Source organism: Delphinus delphis, chromosome 5 (genome assembly GCF_949987515.2).
Source record: "Delphinus delphis chromosome 5, mDelDel1.2, whole genome shotgun sequence".
In the NCBI taxonomy this organism is placed as follows: Eukaryota; Metazoa; Chordata; class Mammalia; order Artiodactyla; family Delphinidae; genus Delphinus; species Delphinus delphis.
Genome location: NC_082687.1, coordinates 4,753,853 through 4,781,174, shown reverse-complemented (window position 1 = coordinate 4,781,174; position 27,322 = coordinate 4,753,853). Strand labels below are relative to the sequence as shown.

The window sequence follows — 27,322 nt, the reverse complement described above, 5'->3', positions numbered from 1 at the left end:
AAACTAGATACCTAAGTGATAGACATGAGAGGGAGACTTTTCATGGTATATTTTTTCTATCTTTTTAAACATTCAATCATGCGAATGTATTGTGTATTTATAGATTCATCTACGTTGTTGTGTGTATCAATAATTGGTTCTTTTTTTATTGCTGAATAGTAGTCCATGATATGCATGTTCCAGAATTTCTTTAGCTCTTCACCTGTTGAAGGACATCTAGGATAATTCCAGCTGTTGTCTATTACAAATAAAGCTGCAAAAAATATTCATGCACAGTTTTTTATGTGAACATAAATTTCAGTTCTCTGGGATAAAGACTCAGATGGTTAGTTGTTGAGTCATATTGTAGTTGCATGTTTAGATGTTTTTCAGAAACTAACAAGGCGCCCACACCATTGTATATTCTCACTAGCAATGTATGAGTGATTGAGTTTCTCTGCATCCTCAGCAGTATCTGGCATTATCACTAGTTCTATTTTAGCCATACTGATAGACGTGTGATGATGTCTTATATTCATATTAATTTGCGTTTACCTAATGGCTAATTAAACAAATACCTTTTCATATGATTATTTGCCATCTGATATCATTTGCAGTAAAATATCCTCTCATGTCTTTTGCCCATTTTCTAATTGGACTAGTTGCGTTTTTTTAACTGTCAAGTTTTGATAGTTCTTTATTCTATAAACTAAACTTTTGTTGCATGTCTGGTTTATAAATATTTTCTCCCACTCTGCAGCCTGTCTTTTGATCTACATCATAGAGTCTTTTCCAGAGCAAATGATTTTAATTTTGCTACAGTCCAATTTATCAGTTTTTTCTTTTATGGATAGTGTTTTTGGTGTCTAGTTTAAGAATTACTTGCTGAGTCCTAAATACTGAACACATTTTCCTATATATTTTCTTAAAAGATTTATAGTTTTACCTTCTGCACTTAAGTTTACAATCCATTTTGAATTTTCATAAGGTGTGATATGTAAGTCATCAATAATTTTAAGACAGAAGGATAATATATAATTCCTCTTGCATGAGTGGAGGAGAAATTTCTATTTCACCCTCCATCCATGGGTGTGACCATATAAGTAGCAGGAGGTGTGAGGGATGACACAAGTCAGTGTGATTACAAATTTCATCGCTTCTCCATACAGTCACATATTTGCCTCTGCCTTGGACAACTTGTAGATCTCCAAATTCTAAGCCCTCGGTAGAACAGGAAAATAAAAGGATTCTCAGCTCCAGTATGTAATTGAGTCAGAGTTTTTGCTGGTTCTGTTTCACTTTTCCACATTTAGGTTAGGAGTGGATATGGGGAACAAAAAGAAATGAGGAAGCAAAGAAATTCTAAAATTCTGTTTTGGATGGAGATGTTTTCATATCTTGAGTTGCAAGTAGCTGTTATTTAATTCCTGTTCACAATAGCAGAATTGAAGTGGAAGGAACACATAGGAACTTAATAAGTGCAGTAAAGAAAAAGTCAGAAAAAAGGAGTGAACAGCAACAATGTGTAATACATTATAAGTATAAAATAATACGGAAAAATTAAAACAAATATGTTTATCACAATTGATATATGTGGGTGGAATTTCTGCATCAATCAAAAACTCTTGTACAAAAAAAATAGCTGTGTAAGAGTTACAAAAAATGTCTAAAAATATATTGGTAATAAAGTCAATGCATATGTAGAAAATAAAAATAAAATCACTGGTACTATATATTAGCTAAAGTATTATTTATGCTAAACCTATTGTCTGGAAAAAAATGTTTTCTGATGGTAACGAACATATGCAGATCAGGTAAGTGTCAAAACCTTTTAGGTACCTAATGTATAGAATAAAATTGCATCAAGCAAAATTTAAGAGTCAAAGGATTTCCTGATAAAACTATAACAATAGTGAGAACCTTAATGTATACTTATAAAATAATTTGACAGATAAACTGAATAAAACCTAAGAAAAAAAGATGTTAATAATTCAGTATGTTAGAAGTATGTATGTTGTATTTAGATTACAGACAGATGATGGCTGGATGGCTGTAGCATTAGTGCTGTCCTTTTACCATTTTTTTTACAACATGTATTTGACCACAATAAGATTGGTTTAAAGAAAATCTTACAATAGTAGGTGCTGAAAGTATCTGATAGAATTAAAATACCATTTTAAACATTCTAAAATACGTATCAAAGGAATCAGGCTATACTTTATAATGCTTATTTTCATAATGATAACTAATATCATAAAGGACATCCTTTTGACATGATAAATGTTTTTTCTTTAGCATTAAAACAAGATGAGGCTATAGTTTATCATCCCTCTCCACTACTATTTAAATTGTTTAGGATTTGAAAAACATACATATTACAAAACAGACAAATTTTACTATATATTTGATGATGTGATGGTTTACCTCTGAAACCTAAGAGATCAAAATCTAAAAGTATTGTAACTAAAATAAAAATAGGACTCAGCCACATAACTGTGAGTGTATATAAAACACTTAGCAGGAAAAAAGGAAACGAGACCTCCCAGCCCCATGTAATATCAAATGGTGAAAGCTCTACCAGAGATCTCCATCTCGATGCTAAGACCCAACTCCACTCAAAGACCAGCAAGCGACAGTGCTGGACACCCTATGCCAAACAACTAGCAAGACAGGAACACAGCCTCACCCAATAGCAGAGAGGCTGTTTAAAATCATAATAATGTCACAGACACCCCAAAACACACCACTGGATGTGGTCCTGCCCACCAGAAAGACAAGATCCAGCCTCATCCTCCAGAACACAGGCACCAGTCCCCTCCACGAGGAAGCCTCCACAACCCACTGAACCAACCTTAGCCACTGGGGGCAGACACCAAAACAACGGGAACTACGAACCTGCAGCCTGCAAAAAGGAGACCCCAAACACAGTAAGATAAGCAAAATGAGAAGAAACAGAAACACACAGCAGATGAAGGTTCAAGGTAAAAACCCACCAGACCAAGAAAATGAAGAGGAAATAGGCAGTCTACCTGAAAAAGAATTCAGAGTAATGATAGTAAAGATGATCCAAAATCTTGGAAATAGAATGGAGAAAATACAAGAAATGTTTAACAAGGACCTAGAAGAACTAAACAGTAAACAAACAATGATGAACAGCACAATAAATGAAATTAAAAATTTTCTAGAAGGAATCAATAGCAGAATAACTGAGGCAGAAGAACGGATAAGTGATTTGGAAGATAAAATAGTGGAAAAAACTACTAAAGAAAGAGCAGAATAAAAAAGAAAATGACAAGAATTGAGGACAGTCTCATAGACGTCTGGGATAACACTAAATGCACCAACATTCAAATTATAGGGATCTCAGAAGAAGAAGAGATAAAGAAAGGGACTGAGAAAATATTTGAAGAGATTACAGTAGAACACTTCCCTAATATGGGAAAGGAAATAGTCAATTAAGTCCAGAAAGCACAGAGAGTCCCATATAGGATAAATCCAAGGAGAAACACTCCAAGACACAAATAAATAAAACTATCAAAAATTAAATACAAAAAAATATATTAAAAGCAGAAAGGGAAAAACAACAAATAACATATAAGGGAAACACCATAAGGTTAACAGCAGATCTTACAGCAGAAACGCTGCAAGCCAGAAGGAAGTGGCAGGACGTCCTTAAAGTGATGAAAGGGAAAAACCTACAACCAAGATTACTCTATCCAGCAAGGATCTCATTCAGATTCGATGCAGAAATTAAAACCTTTAGAGACAAGCAAAAGCTAAGAGACTTCAGCACCACCAAACCAGCTTTACAACAAATGCTGAAGGAACTTCTCTAAGTGGGAAACACAAGAGAAGGAAAAGACCTACAACAACAAACCCAAAACAATTAAGAAAATGGTAATAGGGAAATACATATCAATAATTATGTTAAATGTAAATAGATTAAATGCTCCAACCAAAAGACATAGACTGGCTGAGTGGATACAAAAAAGAGACCTGTATATATGCTGTCTACAAGAGACCCACTTCAGACCTAGGGACACATACTGACTGAAAGTGAGGGTATGGAAAAAGATATTCCATGCAAATGGAAATCAAAAGAAAGCTGGAGTAGCAATTCTCAAATCAGACAAAATAGACTTTAAAATAAAGACTATTAAAAGAGACAAAGAGGGACACTACATAATGATGAAGGGATCAATCCAGGAAGATGATAGAACAATTGTAAATATTTATGCGCCCAGCATAAGAGTACCTCAATACATAAGGCAAATGCTAACAGCCATAAAAGGGGAAATCGACAGTAACACAATCATAGTAGGGGACTTTAATACCCCACTTTCAACAATGGATAGATCATCCCAATTGAAAATAAATAAGGAAACACAAGCTTTAAATGATACATTAAACAAGATGGACTTAATTGATATTTATAGGACATTCCATCCAAAAACAACAGAATATACTTTCTTCTCAAGTGCTCATGGAACATTTTCCAGGATAGATCATATCTTGGGTCACAAATCAAGCCTTGATAAATTTAAAAAAATTGAAATCATATCAAGTATCTTTTCTGACCACAACACTATGAGACTAGATAGCAATTACAGGAAAAATTCTGTAAAAATTACAAACATATGGAGGCTAAACAATACACTACTTAATAACCAAGAGATCACTGAAGAAATCAAAGAGGAAATCAAAAAATTCTGAGAAACAAATGACAATGAAAACACAACAACCCAAAAATTATGGAATGCAGCAAAAGCAGTTCTAAGAGACAAGTTTACAGCAATACAATCCTACCTTAAGAAACAAGAAACATCTCAAACAACCTAACCTTACACCTAAAGCAATTAGAGAAACAAGAGCCAAACACCCCAGAAATTAGCAGGAGGAAAGAAATCATAAACATCAGATAAGAAATGAAGGAAACAATAGGAGAGATCAATAAAACTAATAGCTGCTTCTTTGAGAAGATAAAAAGTAATTGATAAACCATTAGCCAGACTCGTCAAGAATAAAAGGGAGAAAAATCAATAGAATTAGAAATGAAAACGGAGAAGTAACAACTGACACTGCAGAAATACAAAGGATCATGAGAGCCTACTGCAAGCAATCATATGCCAATAAAATGGACAACCTGGAAGAAATGGACAAATTCTTAGAAAAGCACAACCTTCCGAGACTGAACCAGGAAGAAATAGAAAATATGAACAGACCAATCTCAAGCACTGAAATTGAGACTGTGATTAAAAATCTTCCAACAAACAAAAGCCCAGGACCAGAAGGCTTCACAAGCGAATTCTATCAAACGTTTAGAGAAGAGCTAACACCTATCATTCTCAAACTCTTCCAAAAAATAGCAGAGGGAAGGACACTCCCCAACTCATTCTATGAGGCCACAATCACCATTATACCAAAAGCAGAAAAAGATGTCACAAAGAAAGAAAACTACAGGCCAATATCACTGATGAACACAGATGCAAAACTACTCAACAAAATACTAGCAAACAGAATCCAGCAGCACATTAAAAGGATCTTACACCATGATCAAGTGGAGTTTATCTCAGGAATGCAAGGATTCTTCAATATATGCATATCAATCAATGTGATACACCGTATTAACAAACAGAAGAATAAAAACCATATGCCCATCTCAATAGATGCAGGAAAAACTTTCCACAAAATTACACAGCCATTTATGATAAAAACCTTCCAGAAAGCAGGCCTAGAGGGAACTTATCTCAACATAATAAAGGCCATATATGACAAACCCATAGCCAACATCATTCTCAATAGTGGAAAACTGAAACCATTTCCACTAAGTTCAGGAACAAGACAAGATTGCCCACTCTCATCACTATTATTCAACATAGTTTTGGAAGTTTTAGCAACAGCAATCAGAGAAGGAAAAGAAATAACAGGAATCTAAATGGGAAAAGAAGTACTAAAGCTGTCAATATTTACAGATTACATGATACTATACCTAGAGAATCTTAAAGATGCTACCAGAAAACTACTAGAGCTAAACAATGAATTTGGTAAAGTAGCAAGATACAAAATTAATGCACAGAAATCTCTTGCATTCCTATACACTAATGATGAAAAATATGAAAGAGAAATTAAAGAAACACTCCCATTTATCATTTCAGTGAAAAGAGTAAAACACCTAGGAATAAACCCACCTAAGGAGACAAAAAACCTGTATGCGAAAACTCTAAGACACCGATGAAAGAAATTAAATATGATACCAACAGAGGGAGAGATATACCATGTTCTTGCACTGGAAGTGTCAACATTGTGAAAATGACTATACTACCCAAAGCAATCTGCAGATTGAATGCAATCCCTAACAAACTACCACTGGCATCTTTCACAGAACCAGAACAAAAAATTTCACAATTTGTATGGAAACACAAAAGACCCCGAATAGCCAAAGCAATCTTGAGAAAGAAAAACGGAGCTGGACGATTCAGGCTCCCTGACTTCAGACTATACTACAAAGCTAGAGTAATCAAGACAGTATGGTCCTGGTATAAAAACAGAAATATAGATTAATGGAACAGGATAGAAAGCCCAGAGATAAACCCACATACATATGGTCACCTTATTTTTGATAAAAGAATCAAGAATATATAATGGAGAAAAGACAGCCTCTTCAATAAGTGGTGCTGGGAAAACTGGACAGCTATATGTAAAATGTTAAAATTAGAACACTCCCTAACACCATACACAAAAATAAACTGAAAATGGATTAAAGATCTAAATGTAAGGCCAGACACTATCAAACTCTTAGAGGAAAACATAGGCAGAACACTCTATGACATAAATCACAGCAAGGTCCTTTTTGACCCACCTCCTAGAGAAATGGAAATAAAAACAAAAATCAACAAACTGGACCTAATGAAACTTAAAAGCTTTTGCACAGCAAAGGAAACCATAAACAAGACAAAAAATAACCCTCAGAATGGAGAAAATATTTGCAAATGAAGCAACTGACAAAGGATTAATTTCCAAAGTTTATAAGCAGCTCATGCAGCTCAATATCAAAAAAACAAACAACCCAATCCAAAAATGAGCAGAAGACCTAAATAGACATTTCTCCAAGGAAGATATACGTATTGTCAACAGACACATGAAAGGATGCTCACATCACTAATCGTTATAGAAATGCAAAGCAAAACTACAGTGAGGTATCACCTCACACCAGTCAGAATGGCCATCATCAAAAAATCTACAGACAATAAATGCTGGAGAGGGTGTGGAGAAAAGGGAACCCTCTTACACTGTTGGTGAGAATGTAAATTGATACAGCCACTATGGAGAACAGTTTGGAGGTTACTTAAAAAAATAACTACCATACAACCCAGCAATCCCACTACTGGGCATATGCCCTGAGAAAACCATAATTCAAAAAGAGACATGTACCAAAGTGTTCATTGCAGCTCTATTTACAATAGTCAGGACATGGAAGCAACCTAAGTGTCCATTGACAGATGAATGTATAAAGAAGATGTGGCACATATATAAAATGGTATATTACTCAGTCTAAAGAAACGAAATTGAGTTATTTGTACTGAGGTGGATGGACCTAGTGTCTGTCATACTGAGTGAAGTAAGTCAGGAAAAGAAAAACAAATACTGTATGCTAACACATATATATGGAATCTAAAAAAAAAAAAAGGGTTCTGAAGAACTTAGGGGCAGGACAGGAATAAAGACGCAGATGTAGAGAATGGACTTGAGGACACGGGGAGAGGGAAGGGTAAGCTGGGACGAAGTGAGAGAGTGGCATGGACTTATATATACTACCAAAATTAAATTAGATAGCTAGTGGGAAGCAGCCGCATAGCACAGGGAGATCAACTCTGTGCTTTGTGACCACCTGGTGGGGGGGGATAGGAGGGTGGGAGGGAGACACAAGGGGGAGGAGATATGGGGATATGAAACATGTATATGTATTAGCTGCTTCACTTTGTTACAAAGCAGAAACTAACGCACTATTGTAAAGCAATTAAACTCCAATAAAGATGTTAAAAAAACTAACATCTACTTAAGGTAGATTTGTGGAAACTGAACCCTCATATACTGGTTACTTTTGGGAACTGGGATTCCTACAAACATTAGTTTAGTAACCTAGCATTACCTATCCAATTTTAAATTCATGTATTTTTTAATGTAGCAGTTATTTGATTCAGCTAATCTAAGAAAATGAAAGCAACGGTATGTAAGTACAAGGATGGTCTTTGTGCACAATTGCATATAATACTGTAAAACTGTGACTCCAGAATCATCAATATTAAAATTGATGAATAAATTATCATAAAGTCATAATGTGAAATATTAATATAGTAAATATAATGAGCTAATTTACGTATAGTGTCCTAAAATATGTCTAAGATATCTGATGTGAAAGAAATCCAAAGAAATATTTAGAGAATAAGTTCATATTAGGAAACAAAATTGTGCGTATATATTGTATAAGGATAGAAGTAAAACTTAGACTACATTGGAAAGTTAAAACTGTTCATATCAGAAATCTGTGGTGAGGGAGACAATATTTTACATGCTTCTCTATATTACATATTTAAAAAATAAATATGTGGTACATTAGGAAATCAATAATACGGAAGAAATTAAAAAGATAAATTATAGTTAACATGAATGAGTAATTTATATTTTTCAGCATTTTTTAATGACTTTTCTATATATGTGATCTCTTTTTTTTTGTTTCACTCAAAAATCTTTGGAGGTAATTTTTATTAGTATGCTGATTTGATTGTTGAAGAAACAGACTCAGAAACCTTAGGAAGTTTCCAGGTACACGTGGTACACCTGGCTGTACTTGTTGAACGTGGACCTCCAGCCCTGATTGGTCTGGTTTCATGTGGTCCATGGACTTGGATAAGACAGGGATAGATTTTGACTGTGGCTCTATGAGTAAAATCAATAGGTTTATACTAGGGGATAAAACCCACAAAACTAGGACACTGTGGGATATTCTGAAAATTATCAAAGCCATTGTCTAAAAGAGCATAATTTTCTTCTGTTTAGAGTTAGCAAATTTATATGTATGCCAAGATTTTGTTTTACACGTATGAAAAATTAAAACAAACATCCTATTCAACTTAACAATGAAAAATGATGAAAATTAAATAATAACTTGTTTTAAAAGAAATAGTCATGTATATTCTCTTTGTTTAATAAGCATCATGATCAGTATGATTCTTAAATAATTTTTAAGGCTACAGTGTTATTTGTAGTTTTGTAACTTAAGGATTTCTTTTGACATTTGTCATGGTTAAACCATATATAACATAATGCTTGTTCAAAACAAAGTTTACTGCAGCTTTATTCGAGTGTCTTTTCAAATGAAGTATCTGCACATTTTTAATAAATTAATATTATGTCTTACTTTTACATGACTATCTCCAACTACAGGTAGATTGCATTTACAGTTTCTATCCAGAAGCTCATCCTGCATTTAGGAAATTATATTTATAATCCTCAGTATGTTAGCATATATAAAAATTGTTCTAAGATCAATTAGGTAGTTTCTTAAGAAATTACTTCATGTTGATAAAACTGGAGTTCAACTTATAGTAAAAATATATATACATGGAATTATAGACTAGCCAAGTTTTTATATAAATTAGTTTTCAAAAAAAGCCCTGAACAAAATTATTTAATATTTGTCGTTTTCATCATCTCTATTGAAAAGATTTTCATCCACTGTTGCACTAACAGTGTTATCATGAATCCATTTTTTCATCTGCAAAGGCATTTTTTATTTTAAAGTACCATCACACATTACTTTATTATAATGTTCACTTTTCAAATGAAGAAACAGGAACTGAATGAGTTGGACTAAGTCTCTCAAAATCACATAGCTGGTTAGTTCCAGGTTGTGATCTAAAATCTGTCTCCTGAGTAATCCTGTTTGATGCAAGCTGCTTTATATTTTAGAGTTTTACCATATTCTTCAAATTCTTTAATTTCTTACACAAATGACAGAAGAAGATAAGGCTAGCTGGAGTAATAGCTGTAAGAAAAATTCTGAAATTTTCCAAATTCCAAAATCATATATATTTTTGCCACACATTTTAATTATATTGAATGACATACATTTTCCTTATCTTTTTAAGCTCTAACTAATGCAATTGTTTTTTACTTCCCAGTCACAAAAAAAATGTTTTTTTGCAGGGTATACATACACTTACTAGTTCTGTGACTAAGGGGGTGCAAATGTGATTGAGGAAAAGCTTAGAAGATACACCTGATCTGTTTAGAATTTTTCTGGATAAATTGTATTTAGATAGGGTTTATATTTGCATCTTTAACATTAAGCAGGTTGGCAAAATGTTGTCTTGCTTTCATTTCCTTTTCTCTAGTTTTGGCAGATATTGCTGATCGACTATAGTTTTCACTCTATTGAACTCATACATGGATTTAGGCTACCTGTAGTTTAGATCTCCAAGAAGTGCAATCAATGGGTATTGATTAGCGAAATTAATATACATTTGCCATTTCTATGAAGCTTCGGTCATTCTATTTGTAAAAGGCAAAGAAAATTATTTCTGGGAAGTGAAGTGTGTGGGTTTAGACACCTAACATTTTCCTTCTGACTTGGGTCTAGCAGTGGGTTGGGAACTTGCAATACATTGTTTCCTTTAATCCATGTAATCCTATAAATGGTTTCAAATTTTTTAAATGGGGAAAGTGAGACTCACAGAAACTGGATATTTTACTCCTTAGAGCATAAAGTGTTAGAAATGCATTCAAATTTTCAGGTTGGGTGGGCTTACTATAATATATCCACTGTACAGTCCCTGCCTCAAATAATTAATTTGAGATCTCTGGACAAATTATTTAAATTATGTATATATTAAATCAAATAAAATAAAGTCTAAGGAAAAGAAAGCATCCATCATGACAGCATTAAATTAATTTTTTCATTAATTCCTCTTTTATTTTTTGCATAGATTTAGAAACACAGCATCCTATGTATTATTATTTTGAATACTTTAGTTATCTTTTGTGTTTCAGAGAGCATTTTTGAAAACGGTGGCTTTTGAGACTTTGAAATTGGGGATTAAAAGGGCCACTAATTTTAAGGATTAGTATAATAGATCTAAGTTAATTAAACTAGGATGAACTGCTGTCCCTTTCAAAATGGCTTAAACTGTTGTGATTTATTACAATACTGTAGGAAAATAGGAAGATCTAATAATAAAAAAAATCAGAAAAGTTTATGACCATAAGTGTGTTGCTGTTAATTTATATTTTGCCTCTAACATTTGTTGCATCCTCTACACTTTTATGAAGGCTGCAATAATGTGATCAGAGAGTTTTGTAATATTGACAAGAGGCAGTGTGAAAGTCATGAATATAAAAAGATTGCTTTGGGATAAAGTTAAAGAGAAATTGATGGCTTTAATAATGTCAGAGACAAAAGGCAATGGACAAGCTCAGTAGCATTTAAAATATTTATTAAACCCAGTCTGTAATTTTTCATAGGAAAGTTGCTTTAATGACAAAGGAAGTCATAATACAAACAGAATAATCCACATGCCACTGTGAGTCAGCACTACTTCAGACACATTTATATTCTTACCCTCAAGCTTTCTTACAACCTTTTCTAACAGTGCAGCTGTGTGAATAATTTGTGGAAGAGTACTGATAGAATCCTTCAAAAGAATACAAGATAATGGCATCAAGAAAAGGAAAAAAATATCCAGCGTTTATTTGTTTACATCCCTGTGACCTGACAATTCACCTTAAATTCACTTTTGTTTTCAGTTAGAATGCAGTCGCTGTATTGGGTCAGTGATCTCTGCCTAACTCTAAAATCAGACTTCAAAATACCTGGGATGTGCGATACTTTCCGATGTGCTATAGTGCAGCAACTTCTAAGGAAAGATCACAGAATGGAAGTTGAAGGATGAAAAAAGGCAGAGTTCAGTATTATAAGATATATATTTTTTCCATTAGATCCTTTCTATCATTAGATTAGAAAGATTTTTAGATTAAAAGGATTCTCTTAGATCTTTCCTAATACTGAGAAAAACACTGATTTATTCTAATTCAATAAAGTTATTACGGACTTTTGAGAAATACATCCATCGACCTTTATTACCCAGTTTTACACCCATTATTATTATTAAATACTTTATGGTTTTGAGCTGATAAATGTTTATAACTGATTCTATGTAGACTCAGAGTTTCCAGGAATATAATTAAACTAGTTCTTTAACTTATTTAAAAAAAAATTTAATATTTTTTTAGTATCAGAACCCCATTTCCATTTCTATAACTGGTTAAAATATTAGCTTTATGTATGTATTCTTGGAGTAACTAGTCCTTCATATGTAGCATCCAATTATTTATACTTTATGCTCTAATAACTATTAAATAAAATGTTATCTATATTAGTTTAATTTAGTCTCATGGTGATACTGTTATTTTAACTGGGTGATAGAAAGAAATAATTCAGTTTCCTTGAGAAGTTATATCTATTTGAAATGAATTATTAATACCTCTCCAAAAATACTATGAATGCACTGATGATTTATTTGACTTTTACATTTTAAAATACAATTTTTCAAGGATCTCAAATACACCTTATCTATTAATATATGAAGCCTAATTCCGAATTTAGATTTAGATTTCAAGTAGTCACATTCCACTAGACACTTCTCTGTGTCTAGTGGACACATTCCACTAGACACTTCTCCACTTAGTTTGTGATCTACCAGATAAGACAATTTAGGCCAATTATTTCCTATGTTCCATTAGGCTAATTTCCAAACCTGGTCTCAGCATTCATTCAACATGTTAATATGTAAAACTGTACATGTGAGAGATGGAGAGAAAATGACACCTAGAACAACGTGCTACACTCAGAAGTTGCTCAGTTAATATTTGTAAATTATTATCTTAAGACTCAAAATAAACAAGTCAGATTTTGTACTTTTCTTAAATTTTATTCATGAACAAAATTCATATATTTGGATCTTCTTGTATACCTTCCATTTTAAATGTCAAAAACTTATTTGGTTATAGTTATAGAATAAAACTGAACAATATATAATCTCAACCATTTAACATGTTCGTATACATATACATATACTATATTATTAAATATTGATATTATTTGACTTTATCTGATGATATCAAATAAAGCCAACCATTTAAATTGCTGAGATATTTTTGTGAAACATCCAATATCATCAGGAAATTTTCAGTGAGTAGACACCTTTAAATACTACCTTTTGTTTAAAATATGGGGAACTTTAAGGATTTTCATGGTAGTGCATGAAATTGGATTCTCAGTACAATGTGGGAAACCTTTGGTGGCCCCTAAATTTCGTTTTTCATGCACTGCCCAAATAAAGGAAAGATAAGTTCATAGAGTGCACTTCCTAACTAAAAGCGATTGTAGCAAACGGCTTGAAATGTTCTCTGGGAGAGTACTGACTTTAATTCAGCTGCCATCAATCCTCATTTATATTTCATAATATGTATCCCAGGAAAATAAACTACTTTTAAATGTGTAGCTTGTCGCTGAGGTTAAATAGTTGTTATGCCAATCACTTATCCTTCAAGTTTATAGGTGATATTTTTCAGACCATCATTTGATACCAGTGCACTAAATGAGAACCATATTATATGAGAGTATTATTATTTTTCCAAAGTACATATTACCTATTGGAGTATAAAACCTCTACATGACAAAAAAATTATTGTTGACTGTTTCCCTTTCAGTTCATGCACACATATATCAATAAAGTAAAAACAGGAATGCAGGGGGAAATTGAACATCTGATTTGAAAAGTTGTCCATTAGGGAGTATCAGAGACAGTATAGATGACCCATATAATATCTATGTATTCTAACATGAATCATGAAGTGTCTGTCGTTATCATTGAGTTGATTAATGTGCTTCCTCTCAATCTAATTTTCAAATATGTTTAGGTTGTCTCAAGTTTTTGCTATTCCAAAGAATGTTGCAAGAAGCATTGAGCCTTGGCTTTGACAAGATACACTTTCTCGTATTAAATATTTATTGAGAGTACTTATCCATTTTGGCTTTCTATATAAGTCTTTTTAAAAGGCTTATTTCCTAACTCCCTTGTTGTTAAGCCATTAGGGATTCGATCTGAGCTTTGATAGAGTCTCTTTACTGCAGATCATAGAGTAATGTGGGTTTGCTGGGGAGTATATTAAAATATCTCCTTAAAACATTATTTGTTTGAACCTCCAGTAAAATGCTACAAAAACTACTCAGTGTTAGGTATATTAAGAGCCTAAATATATGCTCTATGTCATCAGTAAAGCAGGTACAGAAATACTATGAGAGTTAGTTTTGAAATTTTATTTTCTATTTTTATTTATTTATTTATTTACTTTTTTTTTTTTTTTTTTTTTTTTTGCGGTACGCGGGCCTCTCTCACTGTTGCGGCCTCTCCAGTTGCGGAGCACAGGCTCCGGACACACAGGCTCAGCGGCCATGGCTCATGGGCCTAGCCACTCCGCGGCATGTGGGATCTTCCCGGCCCGGGGCACGAACCCATGTCCCCTGCATCGGCAGGTGGACTCTCAACCACTGCGCCACCAGGGAAGCCCAGCATGTGTGTTTTTTAAAGAAAGTTTTTTACCCAATCAAAATATAATTATCAAATCAGTAAGCATAACATTGATAGAATCTCATCTAGTTTACAGTCCATATTGACTTGTTGACAACCTTCCCAATAATAGCTTTATAACTAATTTTTCCTTGTCCAGAATCCATTCTGGATTCCACATTGCATTCGGTTAATATTCCTGTTTAGTATCTTTTAAGCTAGAAACTTCCTTCAGCCTTTCTTTGTCTTTCTTTTTTATCAAGGTAAAATTTACATAACATTGAACAATTTTAAAGTGTACAGTTCTGTAGTTTATAGGACATTTAAAATGTTATGCAACCATCTCACTATCTCCAAATATTTTCATGAACCCCAGAATACACCTCATAGCCATCAAGCAGTCATTTCACATTTCTCCTTTCCCTCAGCCCCTGAGAACCATGAATCCGCTTTTTATCCTGGTGGATTTACCCATTCTGGATGTTTCATGTAAATGGGCTTATACAATATGTTGCCTTATGTGTCACACTTCTTTCACTTAGGGTAATATCTGAGCATATTATATTGTAGCATATATCAGTACTTCTTTCTTTTTATTGCCAAATAATATTTTATCGTAAGGATAAACCACATTTTATTTTTCTGTTTATCAGTTGATAGTTGTTTTTGTAATGTCCACCTTTTGGTTATCATAAACATTCAGATACATGTTTGTTATGGAAAACCTGTTTCAATTATGTATACAAACCTAGGCTTGGAATTGCTTGATCACATGGTGATTCCATGTGTAACAGTTTGAGGAACCACCAGTGTCTTCCACAGTGGCTACATCATTTTATAGTCCTACCACAGATGTGCAAGAATTCCAATTTCTGCCTTTTGTTTTGTTGTTTAATAGCATCCTAGTGGATATGAGTGGTATCACATTGTGATTTTAATTTGCCTTTCCAGTGATGACTAGTGAATTTTGATATCTTTTCATGTGCTTATTGGCTATTTGCATGCCTTCTTTATGGAGACATGTCTATTCAAGTCCTTAGCCCACATTTGAATTGGATTGTATGGGGGATTTTAACCTTTTTTTTTTTTCCTGTGTGAAAACATTTAAGTTCTATTCTCCTAGCAAGTTTCAGTTATACCCTACAGCGTTATAAACTATAGTCACCATGTTATTCGTTAAATCCTCAGACCTTATTCATCCTATAACTGACAATTTGTACCTTTTTCCCAACCTCTCCTTATTCCCTTCACCTCCCTGCCCCTTGCAACCACTTTTCTACCCTCTGCTTCTATGAGGTCAACTTTTTTTTTTTAATTCCCCATATAAGTTATACCATGGAGTATTTTTTTGGTGTTGTCTGGCTGATTTCACTTAGGATAATGCCCTCCAGGTTTATCCATGTTGTTGCAAATGACAAGGTTTCCTTTTTTTTAAGGCTAAGTAATATTCATATATATATATATATATATATATATATATATAAAATAGTTTCTTTTCTCTTATCAACTGAAGGAAACTTATGTAGGTTATTTCCATATTTTGGCTACTGTGAATAATGTTACTATAAACATAAGGAAGATGTTCATACATATAGCTATCTCTTTGAGATAATAATTTTGTTTCCTTTGGATATATACCCTGAAGTGGGATCACTGGATCATAAGGTATATATATGTATTTATGTATGTGTGTGTATATATATATGTGTGTGTATATATATATATATGAATATGAATCATATATATAATTCATATTATATGAATATAATTATACATATATGAATTATATAAATAATTCATATTATATCAATATATATAATTCATAGTATATTCATATGTATACTATGAATTATATATATATATAATTTTTTTGCCACAGGAAGTCCTGACAAGTCAAATTTGTAACATACTTATTTTTAATACCCATCAGATTTTCTTTCTTATGGCTAAATTCAGTGGCTGTTACAGACCACAGTCAGCCAGACTGGTTAAGGGCAAACTGAAATGTAGAGAGCATCGGCCCAGGAGTCAGACCTCCCTTGATTTTAACCTCAACTCTGGACTCTAATAAGCTTTGTGACTTGGGGATGCCATTAACCTCTCTGTGACTCATCTTCAAATCAACATGACTACAAAGCATTCAGCACATTCCATAACATCTATGAATATATTATAGTTTTCATTCTAAAGGTACTGCTACTGACATATCACCAGAGTAACTGATGCATATTCCAGAAGAGACATAAATCAAATCTCAGTTTTCCTGGTGAGAATATTGAGGCTAAAGTTCAGAAGGAATCCATATTAGTTAAGGCTTACTTAAGCAGAAAGGGGAAATTCATTGACTTGGAAATAGATCTATTTTTAATTTATTGAGGAACCTCCATACTGTTCTCCATAGTGGCTGCACCTGTTTACATTCCTACCAACAGTGTACAAGGGTTCCTTTTTTTCCACATCCTCACCAGCATTTGTTATCTCTAATCTTTTTGATAAGACACATCCTAACAGATATAAAGTGATAACTCATTGTGGTTTTGATTTGCATTTCCCTGATGATCAGTGGCGTGGAGCATCTTGTCAGGAACCTGTTCGCTATTGTATATCTTTGGGAAAATGTCTATTTTGGTCCTTTGTCCATTTTTAAATTCTTTTTCTATTAAGATGTGTGACTTTTTGGTACATTTTGGATATTAACTCCTTATCAGATAGTGGTTTACAGATATTTTCTCCCATTCTGTAAGTTGCCTTTTCACTTTTTGTTGGTGTCCTTTGCTGTGCAGAAGGGGGCTATTTGTCTTTTGTTGCTGAGTTGTAAGAGTTCGTTGTACGTTCTGGATACCAGGCTCATATCAGATATCATCTGCAATTTTTTCCTGTTTTGTCAATTGTATTTACACTATTTCCTGGCATCCTTGTCAAAAATCAATTGACCATAGATGTATGAGTTTATCTCTGTGCTCCTTATTCTAATCCCATAGAAGTATATTTTTACCTTATTGCCAGTACCACATTGTTTTGATTACTATACCTTTGTAATATGATTGGGAATCAGGAGATATGAGAACTCCAGTTTCATTCTTCATTTTCAGGATTGTTTCGGCTCTTTGGAGCCCCTTGTAATTCCATATGACTCTGAGGATTAGCTCTTCGATTTCTGCAAAAAAAATGCAGTTAGGAATTTTGATAGTGATTACATTGTATCTATAAATCAATGTTGCAATATTGTGTGTCATCTTACCAAATCTTATTATCTCACCAATTAATTATTCAGTTCATAAACACATGGTGTCTTTCTGTTGATTTAGGTTTTATTTAAATTCTTTCAACATGTTTTGTAGTGTTCAAAGTAAAAGTCTCTCACCTTCTTGGTGAAATTATTCCTAAATATTTTATTTTTGGATGTATTGTAAGTGGAATTGTTATCTTAATTTCTAAAAGATGCTATAGTAAGGAAAAATTTTTTCTTCTCTCCCATTTATATATTTGTTCATTTATTTATGTTACTGAATTCATCGAGTCTTGTTTGATTCTTTATACTCCTTTATAATTGATAATTATCTCAATGCTCAAATTATTTCAGATTTGGTGAATGAGAGCCTTCTTAAACTGGTTTTGTAGTTTTTGATATGTTTCTGTCATTCCTTAAGGACTTCTTTAGTTATTGAATCAAGATATCCCAGGCTCAGCTTATATTTTCCCTGGTGCAGTCTCAGAATAGCTTTTATCTAGGGGACAGTGGTACGTTTTAGTGGATGCTATTATTTGCAAACTAAGACCTGTAGAAATATCATTCATTAAATTATCATCATTAAAATAATATAATTGTAATTTTCTCGTATTGCAATTTTTCTTTGTTTTGGAAAATCAAATGGCAAATACAGATCACTCATTCACTTTCTTTTCCATTTCTTCTTTTAGTCCCTCCTGTAATCCGGGTGTATCCAGAGAGTCAGGCCAGAGAACCTGGGGTAACTGCAAGTCTCAGGTGCCATGCTGAGGGCATACCAAATCCTCAGCTTGGATGGCTGAAGAATGGAATTGATATTACACCAAAGCTGTCCAAGCAACTCACGCTTCAAGGTGCTTTTTACTTGCATTTTTCCTCTTAAATGACAATGTAAAAATTTTATTCTAAAATTTATAACACATTTTACATTATTATGAGAAAGAGCAAATAAGTCTTGGTGGCAAAAGAATATCATGAATATGAAAAAAGATATGGTTGTACCTAAGACATAATATTTGAAATAGAGTCCTTTAATATTTTTAATGTTTTAAATAATAGTCTTGTCATAATGATTAGCTATGTCATTATTTCTGTCATAAGTAAAATATTAAATTTTTTCTTTTAAAATCTTATCCTCTGAATTATAGCAGATATGGGGAACAGAATAATTGGATCTCTTCATTGAATACATTTCTGAAGAGACAATTTTAAATGCTTAAATCATATATTAAAATATATATTACAGAGAGTGTCAAAAATAAGAAATTCTTTAGGAAATGTTTTGCATCATGAAATGAAAAGAGAAAAAATTCAAAATGCTACTAAATATGTTCCACATTTATGTAGTTTTACAGTTATGAAGTTCTTACATTCTAATATATAAAATATTCTATATGTTCTAATAGTCTAATGTGCAGACATTAATCATTTATTTTACAGATTATAATAATCACAAATGAGTGGTATGTGAAAAGCAAACCATGCAATCTTTCTAATGTCAAATAATCTAAATAATGCAAAAGCAGTTTCATATATGTTGATTATACTAGTAAGCAAAAAAATGTAACAATCTTATTTCCATTGTCAGGAGTGGCCCAGGGACAGTCATTTTACTGGAGTATCTGTTGCATGGCATTACATTCCTTGTTCTATGCTTTTAAATTAATTCAATTCATACTTTAGAAATGAATATATTTTCATTTTTAAAATTATTTCTGTAAGAATAGACTGCTCTTATTATTCAACTTAGAGAGTGAATACACTTTATCAGTATACATCTTAAAATAAATCTTTTAAATCATTTACTTATTTATTTTTGCAAATGAAAAATGACATGTGAAAGTGTTTTTGACCTTTCAAAGCTGAATCCTAGCAGTCTCTATGTTAATATAAGTAGGTCCAACAAATTTACATGTTTATGTCTATTGATTGCATCATGGTGTCTATAATCTAAGGTGAGGATTGATCTGATAAACTGAAGTTAAATTGAATGAAAGTCTAATTAGCTTCTGATTTTGTCATCTCTTACCTATTTGACAGCAACAAACCATATTATATGAACTTATTTTGTTTTTGTTTTAGAAATATACAGGAAGGCAAATTTGGGGAGTTGGTTACACTCTAGACTCAATATTTGAAAGATTGGGGCATTTGTAAAATAGCTATTATCATTTTTTAAAATAAGAGAAAATAAGTTAATTTTTGAGAGACTATGACAAGTAATAAAATGTAAGTAGGAAGCAGAACCTAAGAGATAAATCTGGGTGCACAGGTGTGTGAAATTCCATGTGGCTTTGTATATGATCACATATTACCAAATTACATAGTTATTTAATTATCCATTTATTCATCAGATGCTTATTTAGCATTGGTATATGAGGTCCAGGTCTAGGCACTAACTGATAACTATGGCAATAGATGGGATGATATGGTTATGAGAAGTAAAATTCAACAAAGCAGAAATATTTTGGCGGGCAAATCAAGATAAATATCCGAAGGGACTAATAATTAGCAAAGAGGCAGGAGAACAAGGTGATTACAGAATGAAAGAAAAGAAAGCCAGAGATGGGAACAAGTTCAACAGTGCTGGGGACATAGAAAGGTCAAGGAAGATCATTAAAATATATTCATGGGTTAGTGATTAGTTTGTCCTTGTGACATTTAGAAAATCAGTCCTCAGTGGGCTTAGAAATGAAAAGGAGGGAGGAAGTATAAAAACCTCTTTCCAAATTTTGAAAGAGTAAAAAATAACAGTAGTCGCTGCTGGTGGGAAGGTTTAGGACTGATGAAGATATTTCTTACTTCTTGGACAATTTGTTGGTTTAAAAGGATATTGGTAAAGAGAAAGATGTATGAATAATGTAACAGGGGAAGGAGGGACAAATACAAAACAAAAAAGGAGAGGAGGTTGGCCTTGGAAAGAAACAGAAAACTTCCTTTGAGAATTAAATAAAAATGAAGATGTAAATGGAACAGGAGGTTTGGGGATTAATTTCTTTCTTTTCCAGCTTTTATTGAAATTCAGTTGGCATATAAAATTGTGTAAGCTTAAGGTATACAAGGCAATGATATTTTACACATATGTTGTGAAATGATTTGGGTTTACTTTTTAATCACTTCTATGTATTTCATGATATAAAGAACAAGACAACCTGCTTAGAGTGAGAAGTTATTATTATGCCAGGAAACATCAAACAAAGACTAAAGATCTGAAATAAAAGTGGAGTAGGGTATGAAATGCAACTAACTTTAAAGGTCAAAACATCCTGTTACTTGAAAATTGGAGATCGTGAATTTGAAAATTTGTAAATTTGCTTATGTAATAGTCTAGTACTTTAATCAAAAATTTAAGTGCAGGGAATGTTTTCTAGTTCTGAAAGCAGATGTGTCAGGATGATAAATGGACCCGGAAATTGGTAGTTCTGGTCATAGAGTAGAAAACATCTAGATATGCTAGATTATGTAGGAAAGGAGGGAAAGATAGTGGGACACATAGTTTAGAAGAACATATAAGAATATTGAGAAGAGAGAATTTGAAGAGGGAATAAATTGAAGTTTCAAAAAAGTTCTAGAGAATTTACCTTAAGTATGTGGTCTTTGGAGAGGGCCATGTTTCACATAAAACAAGAAGCTGGTCTGGGCTTAAATACATTGTTTTCTTCTCATCTTTTAGAGCAGGGGTCTGCAAATGAAGGACCACAGACCAAATCTGGAAAGCTGCCTATTTTTGTAAATAAAGCAATTGTTTTGCTTGTTTTTAGAACAGCCACATTCATTTAAAAAAATAGTGTCTGTGGCTGCTGTCATGCTGCTATGGCAGAGGTGAGAAGTTGGCACAGAGATTGTGTAGCCCACAAAGCCAACTGGCCTTTTCCAGCGGCTCTGCCAATAAAAACCTGCCAACTGTTTTGGGGAAGTGATTCTCAACAAAGGATGCGGGGAATGGAGGAGTGCAGTGATATCTGTAAATGAAGAAAGAGGTTCCAGTGATTTCAGTGACAAGCCTTCCCCAAACACTCTGCCTCTCCATATCCTCCTAGGGATGACATTTAAGCGCTTTTCCCCTTGGTTTTCTACCTTCCTCCCCCAAACAGCGACTCTGATTATTTAGTCTCCTCTCTGTCACAGAGTCGTGCCCCTTTCTACTGCGCATAGTTCATGGTGTCCTTGTGATTGGATAACATGGAACACACCACAAACATGCACACAGAGACATACAGAAAGAAAGAAAAGAAAGTAAAAGAAAAGATGCTAACCTAAACAAATGAGCACTAAAACACTGAACCTTAGGGTCTGATAGAACAGAAGTCCAGCCCTTACCTTTGAGGGGAGTGACTTGCAGAAGATCATTGAGTCTCAGATTCCTCATTTGATAATTAGCTATTATCTGGGACAGTTAAGGAATAATATATGTAAAAGCACCTCCTATATTGCCAACATATAGTAAATGATTAATTATACCCTGGTTTCCACTTTGGGGAATGCAACTCATTCAGAGATTAGCTGCAAATATTATTTTACCAAAATTTAAAAATTGGATTAATCATTCCCTTAACCCTTTGGTTATACACTGACTATATCAATTTACATATTATAATACTGCTTACTTTAGGTATATTTCTTGCAAACGACTGCAAATCTTACCAAAAAAATCATGTGTTTTTTTTCTGTCCCCTATACCTAATAATTCCAGATATATAATTCAGACTCAAGAATATGCTTGCTAAATGGCATTGTATTATACTTGCATGATGTAGCTCACTTAATTCCTTTATGACATGTCTTTTCACATGTATTCTCCTGTAAATGAACCATATTGGTATTAATTAAAGCTGTTGTAAAAGCTGAGGACAACGTGGATTATGAATATTAAAAATAAATATAGAAATGGAATCATAGTTTTCAATATGTAACACTTCTTACGCAAGGTAGGAAATGAATATAAAATATGGTGTGTGTGCATTTGATACAGAGTATTGGGATTTCTGTAACAGAGTGACAGCACAATTTATGAAACACTTGATGCATTTGGAATAATTTGGCATGTCTCCAAAGCATGGAACTATGAAGCGAAACAGTTTAATTAGGATAAGCTAAGAGAACTGTTTGACTGTGTAATCAGAAGTCACTATACCAAAACTGAAATTGTAGTTTACAGGTTGCATTTGCCTTCTGTTTTCAGCAAATGGCAGCGAGGTTCATATTAGCAATGTGCGATATGAAGATACAGGGGCATACACTTGTATCGCGAAAAATGAAGCAGGAGTGGATGAAGACATTTCTTCTCTTTTTGTGGAAGATTCTGCTAGAAAGACCCGTAAGTATTGAATACACACACACACACACACATACACACACACACACACACACATCATACTCAACTTTACAAGTAAGTTTTTTCAAAAACAAAGACATCAGAAAACGCTGTGAAAAGAGCAATGCATAAAAAGAAAAAACAAGCAAACAAAAGCAGTTTTCATGTATAGGAAGGCTGGAATTCTTGAAATATTAAAAGGAGATTTAAGGATTAAATACAAGATTGTGAAACTTTCAGTATGACAACTAAAAGGATTTTGTTTCTTTGGCAAGTGTACATAAGATATGTTGGGTCCTGTCCTCCCATTTGCTCATATAGGAAATTAAATCCTTTGCAAACTCCTTCTCCCAAATGAGTTGGAATTCAAGGTCCTACAGTATAGCCAAGGAGCATTCTGTAGTTTTAATACATCAATCATTCTTTTTTTGAAGTTGCATTGTAGTCCTGGCCCAGTGGCTGTACATCAGCCCTTCTTTGCAGCAGTCAGAGAAGTAAGCCACCTTGAGACACCTGCTGCCCCGGCACCAACACCACCCCATGGGCTATTCTCCTTTTATAGCTAGAAATCCTTTGTCATTGCTGTACCTGTCTTCTCGTTGTTTCATGAAGTTTTAACAAAAATGTACTGTCCTTTTTAAAAATTAGTACTTAGTGAAAGGGATATGGTGGCCTGGGATGCTAAAGATGGAATTTTGGTTACAGCTGAATTGTTTAGAACTCAAAGTACTCTTGTAGCATTTATCAAGTGAGCTCTCTATAGGCAAACACTCAGACATTTTCTTCCCCTGGTGCACATGTGCCACAGATGGCTGTTTTGGGATTGGGTCTGGATGTACTTGGAATGGCTATTTTCCTTGTCCCAGAGTCTTGCACCTGTCTGTACCGCCTATCAGTCTAAGTTTTTGCAGGGATCCTTATATTTTGAGGACCATTTACATATGCAATTCTCTGAGCCCAGTTTTTGGACGAGGTTAAAACATTGTCCCAGGAATCTTCTTATTCCTCTTTCAGTTGGTGAGTGCATGTAGATATGAGTGGATCCGATGAGGAAGTTGGGTCTTACCCAGGCCCTGACTACTGGTATATCTGTATCTATATTTCATCTGGCTAGGACAACCATCATTATAAGCAAATACTTAAATATAAAATTCTTAAGGTGAAAAAAGAGAAAAGAAAACTGGATTTAATGACTAGATAAGGACCACCATAGTTTCTTTACCCCAATTTGCAATTCATTTCCTGTTAAAAATTAATTTTGGGTGACAAGTAATTGAAAACTTTAGTTTTCCTTGTCCTTCATGATGGTGCTGGTGAGACAGATTTTGCTTTCAACTCTGTATTTTAATTTTTATTTAATATTGGTCATGTAGTTTTCAACATATTTCTCTATTACAGAATTGAAACACCTAGCTATAGCTTCTTTAATCAGTGGATCACTATCTACCAGCATGTATATCTGAGAAACACTTTACTGGAAGATTTCATATAATTTTGTCATATAAATGCGTTAGTTTAATCATAAGCTGTTTATGAAATCATGTTTTCAGTTTATTTTACTTATCACCTTAAACTCTGACAGGTCAAAATAATGCATTTTAAATATTTATTTATTTATTTATGTCTGTGTTGGGTCTTAGTTGCAGTGCGTGGGCTTTCTCTAGTTGCAGCGAGCGGGGGCTACTCTTCGTTGCGGTGCGAGGGCTTCTCCTTGTGGTGGCTTCTCTTGTTGTGGAGCATGGGCGCTAGGCCCGCAGGCTCAGTAGTTGTGGCTCGCGGGCTCTAGAGCACAGGTTCAGTAGTTGTGGCGCATGGGCTTAGTTGCTCCGTGGCATGTGGGATCTTCCCAGACCAGGGCTTGAACCCGTGTCCCCTGCACTGGCTGGCAGATTCTTAACCACTGAGCCACCAGGGAAGTCCGAAAGGGATTTTGTTAGCAATATGCTGTTAAAATCAGAAATATTAATTTTATAAGACATAGCATTGCAGGCCTTACTACATCTATAGTTAATAGAACTTTCAAAGCCGTCTTATAATAAACAATACAAATGAAAGATTTGGAGGCTTTTGTTTTCTAACTCTGGAAGTGAAATATGTATAGGTATTAGTTATGCATTCAAATCATGTGACATTTTGAAGGATAAAGGTGAAAATTAACAGATTTTAGTTTTGTAATTAATTAATGAATTTCGAAAAGGTACTTAACATAAGGCCTACCCTCTTAACACAAGGATACCGGCTTAACCCTCTTAAAGTTTTAAGTGTACAATATTGTATTGTTAACTACAGGACTAAGTTGCACAGCAGAGCTCTAAAATTTGTTTATCTTATATAACTACAACTTTATAACCATTGAACAACTCTTCATGTCTCCCTTCTCCCCTTCCCCTGACAATCACCTTGTATTTTCTACTTTTATGATTTTGACTCTTTTAGATACCTCATATAAGTATAATTACACAATATTTCTCCTTCTCTGACTCGCTTGTTTCAATGAGCATAACATCTTCCAGGTCCATCCATGTTGTTCCTTCTTTGTAAGACTGAATAATATTATATTGTATGAATATACAAAATTTTCTTTTTCCGTTGATTTGTTAATAGATATTTGGGTTGTGTCCATATCTTGGCTGTTGTGAGTAATGCTACAATTAACATGTGAGTGCAGCTATCTCTTTGATCCTGGTTCCAGTTCTTTTGGAAATACACCCACAAATGGGATTGCTATATTATATGGTAGTTCTATTTTTAGCCTCCATAATGTTTTCCATAGTGGCTACACCATTTTACATGCCCACAGACAATGTGCAAAAGTTCCAGTTTCTCCATATCCTTGCCAATACTTTTATCTTTTGTTATTTTGATAATAGCTCTTCTAACCGGTATGAAGATAATATCTCATTGTGGTTTTGATTTGTATCCCTGATGATTAGTGATACAGAAAAAATTTTCATATGTCCATTGGCCATTTGTATGGCTTTGGGGAAATGTCTGTTCAACTCCTTTGCCATTTTTAAGTTGGGTTATTTTTTGCTATTGAGTTATTGGAGTTGCTTTTTTTTTGAAAATTAAATGCTTATCAGATATAAAGGATGAACATATTTTCTCCCATTCCATAGGTAGTTTATTTTCACTCTGCTGATTGTTTCTTTTGCTGTGCAGAAGCTTTTAAATTTGATACATTCTAACGGCTATTTTTGCTTTTGCTACTTGTGCTTTTGAGAAAATTATAGGTCAGCATCCCTGATGAACATAGGTACAAAATTTCTCAACAAGATATTAATGAACTGAATCCAGTGGCACATTAAAAAGAACATACACCATGATCAAATGGGATTTATCCCTGGGATTCAGGGATGGTTCAACATAAGGAGATCAGTACATGTGACTTGCACATTGACAGACTATAGGATAAAAATCACCTGACCATCCAGTAGATGCAAATAAAACATTTGAAACACCTTTTCATGATAAAAATACTTTGACAACACCCCTTTACAATAAAAATTCTCAACAACCTAGGTGTGGAAAGAATTTACGCCAACATAATTAAGGCCATATATTTTTAAGCCCACAGCTAACACCATACTCAATGGTTAAAAGCTGAAAAAAACTTTCCACCTAAGATCAGGAACAAGACAAGGATACACACTCATACTTCTATTTGACATAATATTGGAAGTCCTAGCCGTAACAATTAGGCAAGCGTAAGAAATAAAAGGCATCCAAATCCAAAGAAGCAAAATTGTCTCTGCAGATGACATGATCTCATATAGAGAGAACCCTAAAGATGCCACAAAAAAAACCTGTTAGAACTAATACACATATTCAGCAAAATTTCAGGGTACAAAATCAACATATGAAAATCAGTTATGTTTCTATACATTAACAATGTATATCTGAGAGGCAGTTAAGAAAGAAATTCCACTTACAAATGCATCAAAAAGAATAAAATACCTAGGAATAAATTTGACCAAAGAGGTGAAAGACGTGTACACTGAAAACTATAAGGAATTGATTAAAGAAATTGAACAAAACACAAATAAATGGAGAGATATTCTGTGCTCATAGATTGGAAGAATGAATACTCTTAAAATGTCAATACTAACCAAAGGGGTCTCTGATTCAATTCTATTTCCATCAAAATCTCAGTGGCATTTTACAGAAATAGAA

The 27,322-nt window shown here is 33.6% G+C and overlaps 1 protein-coding gene across 3 annotated transcripts in view; it reads left to right on the top strand.

The window, feature by feature from the left end:
- The window catches only part of FSTL5 (follistatin like 5), a 620,880-nt gene that overhangs the window by 472,971 nt on the left and 120,587 nt on the right, over positions 1-27,322 (top strand). For all 3 annotated transcript variants that reach the window (XM_060011592.1, XM_060011591.1, XM_060011589.1), the window contains exons 8-9: positions 18,528-18,689; positions 23,018-23,152. In XM_060011592.1, the coding sequence (XP_059867575.1) occupies positions 18,528-18,689; positions 23,018-23,152 (297 nt within the window). The remainder of the gene's footprint in view (positions 1-18,527; positions 18,690-23,017; positions 23,153-27,322) is intronic.